Genomic DNA, 21,657 nt, shown 5'->3' with positions numbered 1-21,657 from the left:
CTATCATCTTACACTGCTTAGTGATAATCTAAACTCAGCTTCGATGTACACTCTAATTAGAGAGATAGGGTCCCAATACTTCAATCTAGGCTGCTGGCACATCTCCGAGGGATGCAGAGATAAAGGACGGAGTACTTGGGGTGTCGCTGAGCCAGTTTTAATAATCTCTAAACCGTGTGACAAATAAGGCAGGCGCTTCAGGAAATGTTCACTAGGGCTTTCTACGTACCAAGCGTCCCCAGAGCATACTCATATTTTTTGTAATTTGAAAATACTTGAATGTCGTATAGCTTCACCGCAAGTCACCAAATCTCATTCTACTTTATTGCCCTTCAGCGCGGTTCGCACGGAGAGTTTTAACGTCATTACGTTGAGAGCAGCTTGAAATAACAGCACTGCATCGTCATAACACAGAACTGGTCTCACTCACTACTGAGATAAGTGGCTTTACGTTATTCCACAACAGGCATGACAAAAACACGTCATGATCCGCTTTGTTTCAACTGGTGTATCACAAGTATGTTGTTCACTTTCTCAAAGTCGAGAAAGTCAGCTAGAACCCTACGGACCAGTCGCTCTTGAGTTCTAGTGGAGTTCTGTATACCAACAGCAAAATAGTGGTATAAATGACGGCTATGCTCCAGTGTTAGCCCGCGCACGCGATACGACTTATTATTTAAATTTGTTTACTGACATTTCAGTTCATTTATTCATATTTTCGTATGCTAATTTGTCGTCTTGAAACTCAGCAGCCCGGCCGGTGTGGCCGAGCGGTTCTAGGCGCCTCAGTCAGGAACCGCGCGACCGCTGCGGTCGCAGGTTCGAATCCTGCCTCGGGCATGGATGTGTGTGATGTTCTTAGGTTAGTTAGGTTTAAGTAGTTCTAAGTTCTAGGGGACTGATAACCTCAGATGTTAAGTCCCGTAGTGCTCAGAACCATTTGAACCAACACAGCAGCACCACTGGAGAAGAAACGCTGTACCATAGAATGGACCTGATCAAATAAAATTGTCATAAATCCTTGGGAGTAATTCGACCTTGCAGAGTAATCACGGGAAACATGGAATACCACGATACGGATGCCCAAATCATCATCGAACATCCGCAATGTTTCGCACTTGAGAGACAAGCTGGGCTGGAAGTTGTAAGCCGTCTAAAACAAAACTCATTCGACCAAATTACATTTTTCCATTGCTCCAGATTCCAGCTTTTATGGCTTCGGCACCACGTTTTCCTGTCACGGACATTTGTCCAACTAATAAGTGATCTGAGAATTCCACCTCGCTCTGCGATTCCCTGTTACATTCAGTTCTGCAGCGACTTTTGCAACTGTCGCCCCCTTATTTTTAGCCAAAATGCTCTTCAATTAAAGTCCGTCACGATCACTCAACGCACACTTTCGTCTGCGTTGTGACGGATGAGGTTTTACCGCTTTGCATGCGGTACGAATCTTCGATACGGGTTTTCCTGAAACACAAATAGCTTTTGCTAACTTGGTTACAGAATCACCCACCATACGAACACCAACAATTTTTCCATGCTCCATCACAATGCACTCACAGCTACACAGAACAATGTTTGATCACGACTGACACTTGCAACTTTTTGAGGACATTGCACAGAGCCGTTTGTGGCCAAATACAACAGTGCAAAGTGCAGGTTTGGCTAGCATTTGCATTTAAGTCGAAGCACGCATTTCTCGTGGTGTTCTTATATTTTTGTCCACGAGGTGTTTTTATATTTTTCCACCCCGACCTGACGCAAATTTCTTGATGATGTCTGTTGCTAAACTTTCCATTCTACATACTTTTTGCCTTCTAGGCACTAAATCCTGCTGCTCCTTGTGTTAAACGCACGTGCGTAAGTAACGCATCATTTTCAACAACGTCTGATGTAGTGCGAAGAGCGATAAAATCCGCCCTGGACATATTAGAACGATTTCGTATCGTTTTCCAAGAGAGCGCCACCGTCGACGTCTCTGCAGGCAGTCGTTTGTTAGAAAACGTTTTCAGTTTACATACATGTGCACATACCGCTTGAAACACTTATTTCAAACCATTGATACCTTACTGCGAACTACTCAGTTTAGACTCATCTATAGTTTGTTTCTTTCTTATCTTAAGAAATTAAATACACTCCTGGAAATGGAAAAAAGAACACATTGACACCGGTGTGTCAGACCCACCATACTTGCTCCCGACACTGCGAGAGGGCTGTACAAGCAATGATCACACGCACGGCATAGCGGACACACCAGGAACCGCGGTGTTGGCCGTCGAATGGCGCTAGCTGCGCAGCATTTGTGCACCGCCGCCGTCAGTGTCAGCCAGTTTGCCGTGGCATACGGAGCTCCATCGCAGTCTTTAACACTGGTAGCATGCCGCGACAGCGTGGACGTGAACCGTATGTGCAGTTGACGGACTTTGAGCGAGGGCGTATAGTGGGCATGCGGGAGGCCGGGTGGACGTACCGCCGAATTGCTCAACACGTGGGGCGTGAGGTCTCCACAGTACATCGATGTTGTCGCCAGTGGTCGGCGGAAGGTGCACGTGCCCGTCGACCTGGGACCGGACCGCAGCGACGCACGGATGCACGCCAAGACCGTAGGATCCTACGCAGTGCCGTAGGGGACCGCACCGCCACTTCCCAGCAAATTAGGGACACTGTTGCTCCTGGGGAATCGGCGAGGACCATTCGCAACCGTCTCCATGAAGCTGGGCTACGGTCCCGCACACCGTTAGGCCGTCTTCCGCTCATGCCCCAACATCGTGCAGCCCGCCTCCAGTGGTGTCGCGACAGGCGTGAATGGAGGGACGAATGGAGACGTGTCGTCTTCAGCGATGAGAGTCGCTTCTGCCTTGGTGCCAATGATGGTCGTATGCGTGTTTGGCGCCGTGCAGGTGAGCGCCACAATCAGGACTGCATACGACTGAGGCACACAGGGCCAACACCCGGCATCATGGTGTGGGGAGCGATCTCCTACACTGGCCGTACACCACTGGTGATCGTCGAGGGGACACTGAATAGTGCACGGTACATCCAAACCGTCATCGAACCCATCGTTCTACCATTCCTAGACCGGCAAGGGAATTTCCTGTTCCAACAGGACAATGCACGTCCGCATGTATCCCGTGCCACCCAACGTGCTCTAGAAGGTGTAAGTCAACTACCCTGGCCAGCAAGATCTCCGGATCTGTCCCCCATTGAGCATGTTTGGGACTGGATGAAGCGTCGTCTCACGCGGTCTGCACGTCCAGCACGAACGCTGGTCCAACTGAGGCGCCAGGTGGAAATGGCATGGCAAGCCGTTCCACAGGACTACATCCAGCATCTCTGCGATCGTCTCCATGGGAGAATAGCAGCCTGCATTGCTGCGAAAGGTGGATATACACTGTACTAGTGCTGACATTGTGCATGCTCTGTTGCCTGTGTCTGTGTGCCTGTGGTTCTGTCAGTGTGATCATGTGATGTATCTGACCCCAGGAATGTGTCAATAAAGTTTCCCCTTCCTGGGACAATGAATTCACGGTGTTCTTATTTCAATTTCCAGGAGTGTATTAATGTAACTACTTCTACAGTTGCTAGTGCTGTGTAGGTACACAGCATAGGTGTATCTTAAACCCTGTAATAGTGTGGCAGGAGACGTAACCACCGAAATAAAAGCATTAGCATTATTCCTATGATGCTCCCCTGTGCTTGAACGTAAAACGCATGGCGGTGCTCTATTTTTAAAACTCGAAGTGAATAGTCTTACAGTCTTCTCACAAAAAACTTGGCAGCCCAACTGTATAACATGAAGGCATTCATTTTTATGCCTCTAATATAGAAAGTACAAAAACTCTATTTTTTGAGGTCTGGTAATGTACATACAGTCATCAAGCAACAATACTAAATCATCAGCTGTGAGTAACAGAGGAACAAAATGGTTCAAATGGCTCTGAGCACTATGGGACTCAACTGCTGAGGTCATTAGTCCCCTAGAACTTAGAACTAGTTAAACCTAACTAACCTAAGGACATCACAAACATCCATGCCCGAGGTAACAGAGGAACAGTAATGTATGTTCCTCCGTGGTGCAGCTGTTCTTAATGCTTTTTTGCTGCCCACTGTACGTAATTTTTGTGTACTACTGATGTTTTCTAATTTATTACTTGCATTATTAGATTATTAGGAACATTCAAATCAAAATGTTCAAATGTGTGTGAATTACTATGGGACCAAACTGCTGAGGTCATCGATCCCTAGACGTACACACTATTTAAACTAACTTACGCTAAAGACACCACACACAGCCATGCCCGAGGGAGGACTCGAACCTCCGGCGGGAGGGGCCGCCCGATTCGTTACACGGCGCCTCTAACCGCGCCGCCACTCCGCGCGGCTAGGAACATTCTAACATGAAAATATTCAGTCTTGAAAACTCAGAAGTTAAAAATGAAAGTAAATGGTCAACGAAGTAACGTAATTTACACTATGCCCTTTTAATTATATCTTCAATGACCAAGCAGTCTTTCTTGTATTAATCTGATATGTGTAAGATTTTGCAGTTCATTTTTTTTCTAGTAAATGCCACAGACTTACTTTTTGGACGGGATGATTCTGAATTCGACTGCAGTAAGGAAACCCAGAGTCCCATAAGACCAAGGGACTGCGTAAAACAGGTCTGCGTTGTTCTCCTGCAGCAAAAAGTAGCTTTTGACGTCACTGTTTTCTTAGATGAATGTTTGCGATTCCAACAAAACACATATTCTACAACAACTTAGAAAGATTTCACTAATATTTTAACAAAACAATATTTAATAACAAATTTACATATCGGTTACATAAAATATCTGTGACACAAGCTTTAAAAACGGTAGGAGAGTGGAAGAACCGTCTATATAAGATCAAGCATACGGATGTAAAAACAGTTCATTGGTAAGCTAAGTTTTTAAATTGAACTGTACTTGGAAAAGCAGTTTGAGTTTAAAAAAATATGTTCATAATGTAATAAATAAATTAGAATTGCAAATTTTATTCAACGTAGCGCCCCACAACTTTGATATAAGCTTAAGAAGGTCACAGTAGTCTTCGTCATCAGCCCAGTCAGTTATCTCTGAAACTATTCCAGCTTTTTCAAATCCTTGGAATTCCTAGCGGTATGATCCCAGGAGAAAATTCATTAAAGGGACGATACCGCCAGTTACAAAAGATGTGTTTCCTACTGGTGTATCTCTTAAGTATTATCGGTCTCCACCACTCCTGAGAGGATTTGTTAAATATTCAGTATGGACCAGCGCTTACCTTATCACAGACAACAACACTGCCGTCAGCCAAGACAAGCTCATAGGACACGCAGATGTGCTGGATGAGGCCGTGCTTGTGCGAAGAGCTCTCCACCCCAGTACCCATCACAAGGCCTCCTACAAAGCAACCACTTTTATTACTTGGACTGAAGTACTTTACAGAAAAAATTAGCACGTGTTTTTACGACAAGCTTCTCCCTTCCTACTTTCTAAAGAACACCCAAAAATTATGTTAATGTAGTCTACGAATTGAAATGTTAGTAAGTTCCTCCTATCTATGTAAACTGTAACTTTTGTTCTACTTGTTTTTCATGTTTCTCAAGTTCGTTGAATGTTTGTTTTTGTATGCTAATTCCCGCTAAAACAACAGTTAATAAACTATATATACACTCCTGGAAATGGAAAAAAGAACACATTGACACCGGTGTGTCAGACCCACCATACTTGCTCCGGACACTGCGAGAGGGCTGTACAAGCAATGATCACACGCACGACACAGCGGACACACCAGGAACCGCGGTGTTGGCCGTCGAATGGCGCTAGCTGCGCAGCATTTGTGCACCGCCGCCGTCAGTGTCAGCCAGTTTGCCGTGGCATACGGAGCTCCATCGCAGTCTTTAACACTGGTAGCATGCCGCGACAGCGTGGACGTGAACCGTATGTGCAGTTGACGGACTTTGAGCGAGGGCGTATAGTGGGCATGCGGGAGGCCGGGTGGACGTACCGCCGAATTGCTCAACACGTGGGGCGTGAGGTCTCCACAGTACATCGATGTTGTCGCCAGTGGTCGGCGGAAGGTGCACGTGCCCGTCGACCTGGGACCGGACCGCAGCGACGCACGGATGCACGCCAAGACCGTAGGATCCTACGCAGTGCCGTAGGGGACCGCACCGCCACTTCCCAGCAAATTAGGGACACTGTTGCTCCTGGGGTATCGGCGAGGACCATTCGCAACCGTCTCCATGAAGCTGGGCTACGGTCCCGCACACCGTTAGGCCATCTTCCGCTCACGCCCCAACATCGTGCAGCCCGCCTCCAGTGGTGTCGCGACAGGCGTGAATGGAGGGACGAATGGAAACGTGTTGTCTTCAGCGATGAGAGTCGCTTCTGCCTTGGTGCCAATGATGGTCGTATGCGTGTTTGGCGCCGTGCAGGTGAGCGCCACAATCAGGACTGCATACGACTGAGGCACACAGGGCCAACACCCGGCATCATGGTGTGGGGAGCGATCTCCTACACTGGCCGTACACCACTGGTGATCGTTGAGGGGACACTGAATAGTGCACGGTACATCCAAACCGTCATCGAACCCATCGTTCTACCATTCCTAGACCGGCAAGGGAACTTGCTGTTCCAACAGGACAATGCACGTCCGCATGTATCCCGTGCCACCCAACGTGCTCTAGAAGGTGTAAGTCAACTACCCTGGCCAGCAAGATCTCCGGATCTGTCCCCCATTGAGCAAGTTTGGGACTGGATGAAGCGTCGTCTCACGCGGTCTGCACGTCCAGCACGAACGGAACGCTGGTCCAACTGAGGCGCCAGGTGGAAATGGCATGGCAAGCCGTTCCACAGGACTACATCCAGCATTTCTACGATCGTCTCCATGGGAGAATAGCAGCCTGCATTGCTGCGAAAGGTGGATATACACTGTACTAGTGCTGACATTGTGCATGCTCTGTTGCCTGTGTCTATGTGCCTGTGGTTCTGTCAGTGTGATCATGTGATGTATCTGACCCCAGGAATGTGTCAATAAAGTTTCCCCTTCCTGGGACAATGAATTCACGGTGTTCTTATTTCAATTTCCAGGAGTGTATATGGTGTCCGTTCTTTCTGACATGTCCGAAAGAACAGATACCAGTTTGATTCTGAAGCTACTATGAATTATAGACATTAGTTGCCAGTGGACATTAATTCACATGAACGGTGAAAGCTGAAAATGTGTGCCAGACGGGGATTCGAACCCGGGCCTCCTGCTTACTAGGTGACACGCTGACTAGAGCACTGTATAGTACAAGCTGAACAATCCCCCATTTTGAATCCCACGTTCAAGGCGCTCGTTTAAACCCTACCGAACACTTACACTTTTGAATATGCTCTTGATGCCATCAAATGTACATTGCTTGAGCAGATAATATTACAGCGTAGTAAATGTATCGACTTACATTTGACTTGAAGAGGCAAGCAAATTAAAGTAGTTGATTAGACGAATATTTCGAGATGTGATACATTCACTTACGTTCCATGTAAATCATACGTTGCTGTTCTACATATTTACCAAATACAGTTAAAATGCGTCACAAATATCGTATTTTCTGGTTTATGTATGGTACATCCACTTACGTTTACGGTAAGTGGGAGTTACATTCGTAAACAATTACGGAATAATGTTAAAATGGAACACAACAGGCATAAAAATTTCATATCAGCACAAGAGGGGATTGCGTGAGTACTCAAAGTATATTAATGACCCCAATTTTATTGACTATTTCGAAAGTTATAAAAGAAATCTGTTAGAAGTTATTTAAAAAGCAAAAAACTGCAAATATTTTGTAATTACCAACAAGCTGCGGTAAAGTATCATTAATTTACTGTTTCTATAAAATTAACAGCTCCTTAGGATGACTTGTGGTTTTAAAAATGGTTCAAATGGCTCTGAGCACTATGGGACTTAACTTCTAAGGTCATCAGTCCCCTAGAACTTAGAACTACTTAAACCTAACTAACCTAAGGACATCACACACATCCACCCCCGAGGCAGGATTCGAACCTGCGACCGTAGCGGTCGCGCGGTTCCAAACTGTAGCGCCTAGAACCGCTCGGCCACACCGGCCGGCACTTGTGGTTTTACTCAGTTAGTGTAAGTGAAATAAAGAAAAGTAGCTTACTTTAAACGTACAATGTCACGTCGTGTTATGTGCACATAATCTGCAGCAAGTTTAAAATTAACACACATCGTACATATATAATTTCATTACCACCTCTCTGTGAGCAGTTCTATCTTTAAAACAAAGAAAAAAAGCCTTTCTACTTACATTCCACAAATAGTTGCTCGATTCTGGTGTTCAATCTTTGCGCCTTGTGTTTACAAGCCACCTTTTACGCCAACCTATATCTGAAGGCAACCGATGAAACTTATGGCGACCATGTCTGCTATTATTTGAACAGTTTGGAGCTGCACACCCAACCATTTGACGCTGTGGATCAATAGAATTAAGCAAAATTCTCTGATTTACTTTCCTACCCCTCACGAAACATATACTACTGGGATTCAAAATGGCGGATTGTTCAAGCTAGGTATATCCAGTGCTTTAATGCTGACCACTACGTCACACGGACAAAGTGGTCGTTTCAAGTGCACGGACAATCCCAACACTCCCCCGTCAGACCGAAATTCTCAGCTTGCCCACACACTACTGATGTGGCCGTTGTCCATTATCCTCATTACTTACGACATTCTGCCGATTCTCGTAAGAGTTCGAGCGTGGTATGTACCTGCGCTGAATGGATTATTGGCCGTCCACGTCTTAATTATATATATATGGTGTCTGTCCTGTAGTTACTGTAAATCAAAACACAAAGAAATTAATGACAACTGAAAATTCAGACATGTCCGGAAGAACAGATATATAATGAAGGCGAGGGTGGCCAATAGTCCCTACAGATCAGATGTACACTAAGTCGAACTCTTATGGTAATAGGCGGAATGTATCTAGTAATGAGGGTAGTGGACAGCAGTGTGTGGATAAGCTGAGAATTTGCGACTGACGAGAGGAGCGCTATGGCAGTACGTGTAGTTGCGATGACCATTGTTTCTGAATGTTAGCACATCTGCCTAGTCAGCAGGAAACCCGGGCTCGAATCCTAGTCTGGCACAAATTTTCAATTTTCCCCAGTGATACAAATCAGTGCCCACTGGCAGCTAATGTCTTATCCTGTCTTAATGTGTTATCCTGCGATATAAAGATATTGATACGGAACATTTTCGAGGAATAATGGGTAGAGCATTCCAACCAATCAGTAATTAGAAACTTCCCTTGCTTCGAAAATTTCAGGTTATCAGGAAGCTATTAAATACTACCCTGGCACGAATGCATGCAACCATTTTTCAACTCCTTACAGCGTACGAAGTCAGCTCTGCATTGGTTACTTATTTGAAACGAAGTTATAACAGGATGCGGTACTGTGATGTTGTCCGTATGTTTGTGTACGATTACTCCTTAATATGGGCCCCTTTAGCAGATAGAAAATGGACGAAAACGTTTGAAGAATAATGAGTTTAAGAGCAGAGGGAAAATGTGGCATGGCAAGCGCCATGGGAAAACACCTCCGCGTTGGTCTGGAAGGGTAGTAAGAGCAGTAGCGGATTGCTTGCTATCTGCGACAGATCACCCAAGGGTAAGTAACGTTAATTGTGGGTATCATACAGCTCGATACACAGTCCCCTGCTGCGGGGCCACCTCTGCTCCGCTTTGTCAGTGACTGGGCACAGCAGCAGGCCCATGTTGGCTGCAGCTTCATCCTCCAGCGCGATTTTCCTCAGCTGCGGGCCGTGGCAACTCCCCGCTCGTCAGCAGGTCAGGCGGCAAGGCTCTAGTGGCGCAGCTTCGTTGGTGATAAGGCAGCTCAAGAGAGGAGCGCTTTGGTCGTATTCTCACGCTGATTTGTCGATATCTTCTTTTCTGCTTCGTCCACGATGTGGGCCACTACAGCGCTCTTGAGTGCCCTGCGGTCGACCATGTCCGCTGCCTGCAGCTCGATAAAGGCATATGACTCAATAGGCTCGACGCCTAATTCGAAATTCGGCAGTCCGACATCTTGTGGTACCGCTCTGCCCACCCTACGCCTTTGCACTTGATGTGCAAAGGAGGGACAGGCGTACGATAGCCTTCTTACCGCTTCTGTGGTCGATCGGCGAGTTCAGCGAGCTGTACCACCGATGGACCCTTTGCTGTGACGGCATTCGTTTATTTTGCTCGTTAGCCTTCGCCCATGCTGTGGCGTGAAACACGGAAAAATAGCTTCGCGCCGTTAAGAACGGCGCGCGAGAATGTTTTCTGCTCTCGCCACAGCACAAATACGCCGTCACAACTCTCCGTCAGTCTCACCAGCGTAGCGTCCAACAGCAGCGATGCACTCGCCTTGCTCCTTAAATAAGGCTGAACTACGAAACTCACTGCTGGAGTACTGTTTACACGTCGTGTTTCGCTGCCCCTGTTAATGCACATAGTTAAGCTTTATATCGCACTAGACTACTATGAAGCGGCTCTATCAAATGGGATTATAAAATTTCGCTTTAAAATACTCTGCTTGTAAGTAGAAACAAACGGACATTTTCCGTCGACACTAGGCGAAACATGGAAGACGCAATGAGCAACTGTGGTGTCACAAGGCTTAGGCCTGTCCCACCCCTCATTAAATCGACCAAGACTTATACGAATAAGTGTAAGAACAGCTATTATTATTATGTTCTTTAAGTTTGTTTTTGGGTTTTCAGAAATGCTGTGGGAAGAAAGTTTATTTATGTTGCAGATAACGTGGAAGACGTTGCCCAACAATAACCACGAAAGTTCGACGTAGCGGCAAGTGGGCAAGGAATAAAACGAATGCTGCAAAAACTACCGCGAGCCATGGAAGAGCCTGGGCGTCGAGCTTCCTATTTCGTTGTTGGACAACGTCAAAGGAAGAGATATTCTGCTTTCTCTTTGTGAACAGATCGATCGAGTCTTAAAAGGTTCATGTAAAGCGTATAGGCGGGTGACACATTAGGTGGGACCCGATGCCTGTAATACTTCCACAGTTATTAAAAAGTTGTTAAACGACAAAACCAATAGTTCATCATTTATATACACAAAAAGTAGTAAAGATATAGGAAAGGAAGAGTTGCGGCGTCAGAACGGAAGAGGATACATCGCTCAGCAACGAAGAAGGACGTAAACAGCGGGCGTTACGTGGTGAAAACAAATCAACTGATAAAATAGTAAGTCTGTAATTAAGCATAAAGCCACGTAACACTGCACAACACTTGTTGAGACTACCTCTATTTACACATCGCAGAAACTAAATTGCTAGTATTTGCTGGAATACCATAAAAATACGCCTGATGATTTTTAGGAGAAGTACCCAGTATATAACTATAGGATATTTCCTCTACATTAAATTCGAATGACGGGTTAACAATAAATATTATTACATTCATCACAGATTCAAGTGAACTGGTACAGTTCCTATTAATTGCCTGGCTTTCCTGCAGTGAACAACATGTTTGTTCCATTTATTTTCAACGACCATCCAATGTACGTCACAAAGTTTACACTAACTTATTGCTAAATGGGACGAATCGTAGGTGTTATGCATGGCTTTGGAGTAGTCATCTTTATTGTTTAAAAAGCTTTTCTTAAGAATTTATATATTTTAGTGTTCGTCTAAACGTTACTACCAAATTTCTTAATATGGCAAAGAATCTGGTTCTTCGTTAAAAGAGATATTGTCATCACTAGAGTCTGAGCATCTTGCTTTTATGTAGTTAAGCTCCGGTTTCAGTGTCTTCCACAACCTGTGCATTTTTAAGTGTTCAATTGTTGATAATTTCAACTGAATACTTACTTGATGAATTAGTACTTTATAAGATATACACAAATGAATGTCACTGCCAAAGTTACAGATGGATGAGAGTGATACTGTGTTTTTTTTTCGTGTGTTGCATTTTAACGTCCTATAGACAGTGAGGGTACCGTCCAAGTAGGTATGAAACCGACCGTGGGGTAGTGCACGGGTAGCTGCTAGGTAACTCCCACGCTGTCTGAAATTCATTTATGTGATGTCGAAGAAACCACAGAGACAAGAAATCTTGAGAACTAAACAGGGTGTTTATTGTATCTGCCACGTAGTACAATCTCTGTTAAGCCCGGCGCCTTGCCTCCGATTTTCCGAGAGATAGTTATTCAGTTTGTATTCATGTAAACTCACATCTGCCATATGGTTTGTGAACTTCTACTTCTTTGCTCGAAGCCGAATACTACGCTTCGTTGCCGATGACGTCACAAATAGCGTTTTATTTCACGAGGACGTGATATTACTGTAAGGAACACTTGCACACCTATCACAGAAACACATGTTTTACCTCTGACCCACCTAATAATTACATAGCTCTGCCAGCTTTACATAATGTGACAATATACTAAACCACGCAATCACTCCGTCTCCAATGACTTCGTCGTCGACGGGAAGCTAAACACTAAATCTCCTTCCTCTTTTCATCCGTTACCAATCTAAATATTACTGATACGAATAATCAATAAAATTTTGCAATCCCCCTTCCCCCTCCCCTCCCACCCAATACGCCTCCTCACAATTCCACTGACCTCCATTGGGAACAAAAAAATCTCTGCCATTCATTATAAATAGAGAACAGTAAATTTAAAACGAAATACTATTTTTCTATACAAGTACTCGTTCAATACTGGCTGACCAAGTCATTTGAGCAGTTATTTATTACTGGGAGTGTCCACTGGAGAGAGCACATAGCGTTAATCAACATCTTCATTATGAAAACCACTGATCTACAACTACACCCATACTCCGCAAGCCACCTGACGGTGCGTGGCGGTTCCTAATAAAACAATTCTCTCAAGTCCACTGGAGATTTCACAGACTTTTAAACGTGTCTCTACTAGCATTCCAGATCACAATCCGCGTTTCACCTTCACTTTATAATTCACCACCGAATCCCAAACCTCGATGTCGAAAAGTGTAAAACTGCGACCTTTTCTCCTGCCGTCATACCTTAGCAAAAGATCTTGCTGAAAACCCAAGGAAATTCTGGTCTTACGTAAAATCGTTAAGCGGGTCGAAGGCCTCCATCCAGTCACTCACTGATCAGTCTGGCCTGACAACGGAAGAAAGCTAAACGAAAGCTGAAATTTTAAATTTAGCATTTGAGAAATCTTTCACGCAGAAGGATCGTACAAACATACCGCCGTTTGAGTCTCGTACAGATTCTCGTATGGAGAACATATTGATAGACATCCCTGAGGTTGTGAAGCAGCTGAATGGGTTGAAAATAAATAAATCGCCAGGTCTTGATGGGATTCCAATTCGGTTTTACAGAGAGTACTCTACTGCATTGGCTCCTTACTTAGCTTGCATTTATCGCGAATCTCTTGCCCAACGTAAAGTCCCGAGCGACTGGAATAAAGCGCAAGTGACGCCTGTATATAAGAAGGGTAGAAGGACGGATCCTCAAAATTATAGACCAATATCCTTAACATCGGTTTGTTGCAGGATTCTCGAACACATTCTCAGTTCGAATATAATGAATTTCCTTGAGACAGAGAAGTTGCCGTCCATGCATCAGCACGGCTTTAGAAAGCATCGCTCCTGCGAAACGAAACTCGCCCTTTTTTTACATGATATCTTGCGAACCATGGATGAAGGGTATCAGACGGATGCCATATTCCTTGACTTCCGGAAAGCGTTTGACTCGGTGCCCCACTGCAGACTCCTAACTAAGGTACGAGCATGTGGGATTGGTTCCCAAATATGTGAGTGGCTCGAAGACTTCTTAAGTAATAGAACCCAGTACGTTGTCCTCGATGGTGAGTGTTCATCGGAGGTGAGGGTATCATCTGGAGTGCCTCAGGGAAGTGTGGTAGGTCCGCTGTTGTTTTCTATCTACATAAATGATCTTTTGGATAGGGTGGATAGCAATGTGCGGCTGTTTGCTGATGATGTTGTGGTGTACGGGAAGGTGTCGTCGTTGAGTGACTGTAGGAGGATACAAGATGGCTTGGACAGGATTTGTGACTGGTATAAAGAATGGCAGCTAACTCTAAATATAGATAAATGTAAATTAATGCAGATGAATAGGAAAAAGAACCCCGTAATGTTTCGATACTCCATTAGTAGTGTAGCGCTTGACACAGTCACGTCGATTAAATATTTGGGCGTAACATTGCAGAGCGATATGAAGTGGGACAAGCATATAATGGCAGTTTTGGGGAAGGCGGATAGTCGTCTTCGGTTCATTGGTAGAATTTTGGGAAGATGTGGTTCATCTGTAAAGGAGACAGCTTATAAAACACTAATACGACCTATTCTTGAGTACTGCTCGAGCGTTTGGGATAGCTATCAGGTCGGATTGAGGGAGGACATAGAAGCAATTCAGGGGCGGGCTGCTAGATTTGTTACTGGTAGGTTTGATCATCACGCGAGTGTTACGGAAATGTTTCAGGAACTCGGGTGGGAGTCTCTAGAGGAAAGGAGGCGTTCTTTTCGTGAATCGTTACTGAGGAAATTGAGAGAACCAGCATTTGAGGCTGACTGCAGTACAGTTTTACTGCCGCCAACTTATATTTCGCGGAAAGACCACAAAGATAAGATAAGAGAGATTAGGGCTCGTACAGAGGTATATAGGCAGTCATTTTTCCACAAGGTACCCTCCGCCACGCACCGTATGGTGGATTGCGGAGTATGTATGTAGATGTAGATGTACTGTCCAATTTGCACCACGTTCACACAATAGGAACAAATGTCATTCAGTAAATTATCATTTATTTTTTCGGAATCTTGTTTCACGTCCTTTACTTTTTTCCCCAAAGTGCCACATATGTTCAGGAGAATTCAGCATACACGAGGCTCTGTTCGTTCCCATAGCCCACGATACGGAATCAGTGTAAAGCTTAAGTAGAGGCGATAAAATATGAGTTGAGGACGGGCTTACCAACTGTGAGGTCGTCGAGTTCCGGGACAACGGGGATGGTCCAGCCGGAGGAGAGCAGCAGTGCCGTCAGCTGCCCCATGCTCACCATTGGCTCCACCAGTACCGTCTGCACAACACCACACTCTCTTCAGTATTCCCACGTCCAACACGAGCTCATTCAGCTTATCCGTCAGCGTATAACATATTCAAAGCCATTACATTTTGCATTCCCAAATATATCTCATTTTCATTCAGAAATGTATTACAAACAACACATATGTAAATTATCTGTTGCCCTTCACTTTTAATTACAGCCCATCTACAAAATTAGTTCGAGTGTGTGAAGTACCAGAAGTTGGTAAATACACATTTCTTAAGTCGTAGACGATTTTTGTCATCTACATATACATCTTCATCACTTCTATGCAACACGCACTTAGTGCTTGCCATATGGTTCATCAAACTACATTCAAAATCAGTACAGTTGTGCAGTGTTTGTATTTTACAGTGTCTGTATAGTTCGATGCAATATTCATTCGAACATGTAATTCTGTGTTTAATGCCAAGCAAGGCAGTCTGACGAGTATACTAAAGTCTCTCCCTATGCGGACATCATACGATTTGTGTGCAAGCACTATGGGAAATAACCACTAGGACATATGGAGGTTAGAGTCGGTCCGGACAGTCAAAGCAGTTATGGCGATTACTCGCGTAAAGCGAGATATGCAGTTTCTTGTACCGGTCAGGAACAGATTTTCGTATTTTACTAGTAAGACGTATAGCTGTGATACAATCGCAGTCCCAATTTGCGGCCGGCCGGGCCGCTGTGGCCGAGCGGACCTAGGCGCTTCAGTCCGGAACCGCGCTGCTGCTACGGCCGCAGGCTCGAATCCTGCCCCGGGCATTGATGTGTGTGATGTCCTTAGGTTAGTTAGGTTTAAGTAGCTCTACGTCTAGGGGACTGATGACGTCAGATGTTAAGTCCCATAGTGCTTGGAGCCATTTTTGAACCCAATTTGCGAATACATTCTCAACACCTTCATATTACTTCTCTAGCGTTCCACTCTCGAACAGCACGCGGGAAAAACGAACACTTAAATCTTCACGTGCAAACTCTGATTTATTTTATTTTATTACGACGATTTTTTTCTCGCATAAAGATAAGTGTTAACAAAACATTTCCGCATTCGAAGGTAAAAGCTGATGACCGAACTTCCATGAAAAAATCACGCGGTTTTGGAAAACGTCTTTTACTCTCATGTTCGCCAATCGTACTGTGTTCACCGTGCGTCGCTCGCAGTTATTCGCTGCGTTGTTTATCCGCCTTCAGCCGCAACCTCACGGCGTGCAGCGGATGGAAGTTGACTCATGAAGTGTTGCGCCGCTAACCTTAATTGAAATGCCGTCGTCGGTATTATCCAGGATCTACCATGCTATCTCGCACTACAGTACCTCGACAACGTCAGGTCTGCCATTCCGATTCAGCTGCTGCCGATCATCATTAACATCAGCTGCACACAGCGCATATCCTCACATGGTGTATTGCTTGAAGCCATTTTCGAACCCAATTTGGCTTCCAGGCTTTAAATTTTTCGCTGAAGTTTTTGTAATCCCCCCCATCACAGAAGACTACTTTTTTTATCACTTCCGACTACCTTAGCTGTATTCTTAGATCAAAAAGCTCATCGTCAATAACGTTGACCATTTCCTGACACGTTTTGTCCACCCTGGGCCTGTTCGTTACACCTTGCTTCCCCTCCATGCTGTTTTTCAATTAGCAGTCTGAGAACAGCGGCTATAGAAGTCACCACCCCACAAAGTAAGTCACCAGCCGCATCAGCAGAGCCGTGCGCCACAATTCGCAATGTTGCGACAGTCCACTCTGACGAAACCGCTGACGCTACTGCCACGGGAGACGGCCCAGCAGTCGCTGCCGCCACACAGCGCAGCATCACGTTGCTGTCACGAGCTACAGCCTGCTTCCACTGTCACCAAGAGTTGCCGAGTAGGAGCTTTCAGTTTTAACTTTACTTGTTCACAGTTTCCCCTACATCCGGGGGATCGTATTTGAGTAGCTATCTCTGACATTTTTAGGTCTACAACTTTGCTTCCTCCGTTTTGCAGTAGACGACATTAGTGGAAAGTAGTGGCGCAAGTCGTAGGTCGTAAGTGTCATACAGTAAGCTTAGGCATTTGACAACATAACGCTATCAAAATATTAGTCGATTTTCGATTGCATCTTAAAGTTATTCTCGGCTGAATATGTCAACTTACGAGCCCAATCCTAGTCATCTGCGGAAGGTTTTAATTTTCTGCTTTTATATGAAGAAATCTGCGACTGAGGCTCATAAAAAGTTGGGTAAACCTATGATGAGACGCCTGTTAGTGACAGAACTTTGCAGAAAATGGTTTCCATGCTTCAAGAACGATGATTTTGACGTTGAAGACCGGCATGGTTGTGAAAAAGAGAAAGCTTTCGATGCTACTGCAACCGACGGGAACAATCGCAGGAGATCGTTATCGAAAGCAATAGATGTGTCTGAGCCGATCACTGAAAGACAAACGGCCACAATACAGCGATAGCCATGAAAAGGTGATTTTGCAGCATGACAGTGCTCGGCCCCATGTCGCAAAACCCGCCAAAACATACCTGGAAACGTTGAAATGGGAAGTCCTACACCACCCTCCGTATTCTCCAGACATTTGTTACTTCGACTACCAACTTTTTAATTCAATGGCACACGACGTGGGTGCCCAGCGCCTCCTGTCATATGAACAGTTGCCAAATTGGATCGATGCATGGATCTTCTCGAAAGACACCCAGTCCTTCCTCCGCGGGACTCGTATGCTGCTCGAAAGATGGGAGAAAGTAGTGGCCAGCGATGGCCAATACTTCGAAACGTAAATGTTTTGTAAGATGCTCACAATAAAGCCTCAAACTTCGAGAGGAAACGGCGGACGCAAAGTTGTAGCCCCATAAATACTCGCGATCTAACTCTTACCACTGAAAATTTATCGTCACTTTCAGCCACTTTAGTCACGAATGTTTGCGGAATCACTGTAACAATAAGACTGCCACGATCTCGATCGTTCTCCTCTCAGCTTAAAATAGATATAAGGCTCTCCTGACGTTTCCCAGTTGGTGCTTTACAAATGACAATGCAAATACCACCATCAACCGTCTTGCAGGTATTATGTGGCAGCCAAGCGTTGGGAGAATGAACAGTCACGTAATCTTAACGTGGCTAGCCAGTCAGTACTGACAGACTATTAGACTGTGACGGAGAATGAAACATTTATCGATATTTGATAACCGATAGATCTGTCGGCTTCACTAATGGTTGCATATTATGTGATGTGTTCATAAGAGTATAGCACAGTATAGAGGAGTAACACATATTATGATCGTGGAGGATTCACTTTATAATTGCAACCAAAAACGTAATGCTACCGTCTGGCTTGCGGTTAAAACCTGCGTCTCGCCAACTAATTAAATATACATGTAGTGGAAAAAAATATAGAAACACCAAAAAAGACATTACCAACGCCTAACACAGTGTAGGAAACCCGTTGACACTCAAAACAGCTTTCTGTCGTCTTGGAATGGATAAATACAGATGCTGTATGGTTTACAAGATAATCTTATAATACACTCCTGGAAATTGAAATAAGAACACCGTGAATTCGTTGTCCCAGGAAGGGGAAACTTTATTGACACATTCCTGGGGTCAGATACATCACATGATCACACTGACAGAACCACAGGCACATAGACACAGGCAACAGAGCATGCACAATGTCGGCACTAGTACAGTGTATATCCACCTTTCGCAGCAATGCAGGCTGCTATTCTCCCATGGAGACGATCGTAGAGATGCTGGATGTAGTCCTGTGGAACGGCTTGCCATGCCATTTCCACCTGGCGCCTCAGTTGGACCAGCGTTCGTGCTGGACGTGCAGACCGCGTGAGACGACGCTTCATCCAGTCCCAAACATGCTCAATGGGGGACAGATCCGGAGATCTTGCTGGCCAGGGTAGTTGACTTACACCTTCTAGAGCACGTTGGGTGGCACGGGATACATGAGGACGTGCATTGTCCTGTTGGAACAGCAAATTCCCTTGCCGGTCTAGGAATGGTAGAACGATGGGTTCGATGACGGTTTGGATGTACCGTGCACTATTCAGTGTCCGCTCGACGATCACCAGTGGTGTACGGCCAGTGTAGGAGATCGCTCCCCACACCATGATGCCGGGTGTTGGCCCTGTGTGCCTCGGTCGTATGCAGTCCTGATTGTGGCGCTCACCTGCACGGCGCCAAACACGCATACGACCATCATTGGCACCAAGGCAGAAGCGACTCTCATCGCTGAAGACGACTCGTCTCCATTCGTCCCTCCATTCACGCCTGTCGCGACACCACTGGAGGCGGGCTGCACGATGTTGGGGCGTGAGCGGAAGACGGCCTCACGGTGTGCGGGACCGTAGCCCAGCTTCATGGAGACGGTTGCGAATGGTCCTCGCCGATACCCCAGGAGCAACAGTGTCCCTAATTTGCTGGGAAGTGGCGGTGCGGTCCCCTACGGCACTGCGTAGGATCCTACGGTCTTGGCGTGCATCCGTGCTTCGCTGCGGTCCGGTCCCAGGTCGACGGGCACGTGCACCTTCCGCCGACCACTGGCGACAACATCGATGTACTGTGGAGACCTCACGCCCCACGTGTTGAGCAATTCGGCGGTACGTCCACCCGGCCTCCCGCATGCCCACTATACGCCCTCGCTCAAAGTCCGTCAACTGCACATACGTTCACGTCCCCGGGTTCCCGGGTTCGATTCCCGGCGGGGTCACGGATTTTCTCTGCCTCGTGATGGCTGGGTGTTGTGTGCTGTCCTTAGGTTAGTTAGGTTTAAGTAGTTCTAAGTTCTAGGGGACTTATGACCACAGCAGTTGAGTCCCATAGTGCTCAGAGCCATTTGAACCATTTGGTTCACGTCCACGCTGTCGCGGCATGCTACCAGTGTTAAAGACTGCGATGGAGCTCCGTATGCCACGGCAAACTGGCTGACACTGACGGCGGCGGTGCACAAATGCTGCGCAGCTAGCGCCATTCGACGGCCAACACCGCCGTTCCTGGTGTGTCCGCTGTGCCGTGCGTGTGATCATTGCTTGTACAGCCCTCTCGCAGTGTCCGGAGCAAGTATGGTGGGTCTGACACACCGGTGTCAATGTGTTCTTTTTTCCATTTCCAGGAGTGTATTATTGCGGCAATTTCAGATGACGATGATGGAGGCTGACAGCCACCTCGAACCCTTCTCTCCAAAGTAAATCACAAAGACTCAATAATATTGAGATATGGTCACTGTGGTGGCCAGGAAAAATGTGACTATTGATCCTCGTGCTCACAAAACCTGTCCTGGACGATGCGAGTTGCGTGATCGGGGGTCAGGTCGCCTTGTAACGCATCGTTACCATTGCGGAATAAGCGTTGCACCATGAGATACACGTGATAACACAGTCTTTGGCAGTAATATGACCTTGTAAAGAACCATGGAGCCCATGGAATACCACGATATGGATGCCCAAATTATCACCGAACCCCCGCCATGTTTCATTCCTGAGACGTAAACTCGGGCATAATTTGGAAACAGAGTGAAACAAGGCTCATCCCAGCAAATTGCGTTCTTCGATTGCTCCATAGCTCACGTTTTATGGCTTCTTACCACGTTCTCCCGTTGCCGGCATTTGCATCACTAATGAGTGGTCCTGAAATTCCAGCTCATCCTGCAGTTCCCTGCTTATGGAGTTCCCTTCGTGTTGTTTTGGTGCTGACAAGGGTCGTGATTGCGACATTCGCTTCTGCAGTGACTTTCGCACCTGTCGTCCTCTTATTTCTCGTCACAGTCCTCGTCACGATCTCACGATCACTCAACACTTGACTGGTAATCTGTCAACACTGTAATCGCAAATAGGGTAACTACTTGTGTCAGAAGATAGTAATAGTGTTGTGCAGCCCGTGCAGTGAATAGCATTTTGGGTTAGCATGCAGGAGGTCAAGGCATCGATTTTGGATCGAGGGGTATTTGTTTTTATTTGCCAATTTCATTCTGCCTTATAATACTGTAGTATACACTATTCCTTAAGTCACACGTGTCCGACATTTACAAAGTACAGCGTTTTGTAAAGGTGAACATAACAAAAATGTGGTCAGGCAAGTCATAGATAGACAGCTGAAACAAATGGCCTGTCATAGAACAGAATAACTAAAAAAAAAAAAATATCAATTCCGATATGCTAAAGATGATTGCACAGTTAAATAACTCGATATCTACTAGTCATTTATACTGCATGCAGTACGTCCGCTCAGATGTAACAAATTAGCAACCAGTGACGTTAATAATTTCCACATTAACGGCCGTATGACTTTTACAAATGGTTCAAATGGCTCTGAGCACTATAGGACTGAACATCTGAGGTCATCAGTACCCTAGAACTTAGAACTACCTAAACCTAGCTAACCTAAGGACATCACACACATCCATGCCCGAAGCAGTATTCGAACCTGCGACCGTAGCGGTCGCGTGGTTCCAGACTGAAGCGCGTAGAACCGTTCGGCCACACCGGCCGGCTGACTTTCACAAAAGAATACGTTGTCCTCATAGCAGATGCTCAAAGCG

General features: G+C 45.7%; 1 protein-coding gene across 1 annotated transcript in view; it reads right to left on the bottom strand.

The window, feature by feature from the left end:
* The window catches only part of LOC124555673 (delta(24)-sterol reductase-like), an 80,287-nt gene that overhangs the window by 45,864 nt on the left and 12,766 nt on the right, over window positions 1-21,657 (bottom strand). Inside the window, exons 3-5 of the mRNA XM_047129668.1 lie at window positions 15,007-15,112; window positions 5,284-5,402; window positions 4,582-4,676 (exon numbers count right to left, since the gene is read on the bottom strand). Of these exons, the coding sequence (XP_046985624.1) occupies window positions 4,582-4,676; window positions 5,284-5,402; window positions 15,007-15,112 (320 nt within the window). The remainder of the gene's footprint in view (window positions 1-4,581; window positions 4,677-5,283; window positions 5,403-15,006; window positions 15,113-21,657) is intronic.

The sequence above is a fragment of the Schistocerca americana genome, chromosome X (assembly GCF_021461395.2).
Source record: "Schistocerca americana isolate TAMUIC-IGC-003095 chromosome X, iqSchAmer2.1, whole genome shotgun sequence".
In the NCBI taxonomy this organism is placed as follows: Eukaryota; Metazoa; Arthropoda; class Insecta; order Orthoptera; family Acrididae; genus Schistocerca; species Schistocerca americana.
Note: the sequence above shows the minus strand (reverse complement) of the source record. Positions and strands in the feature narration are given on the sequence as shown.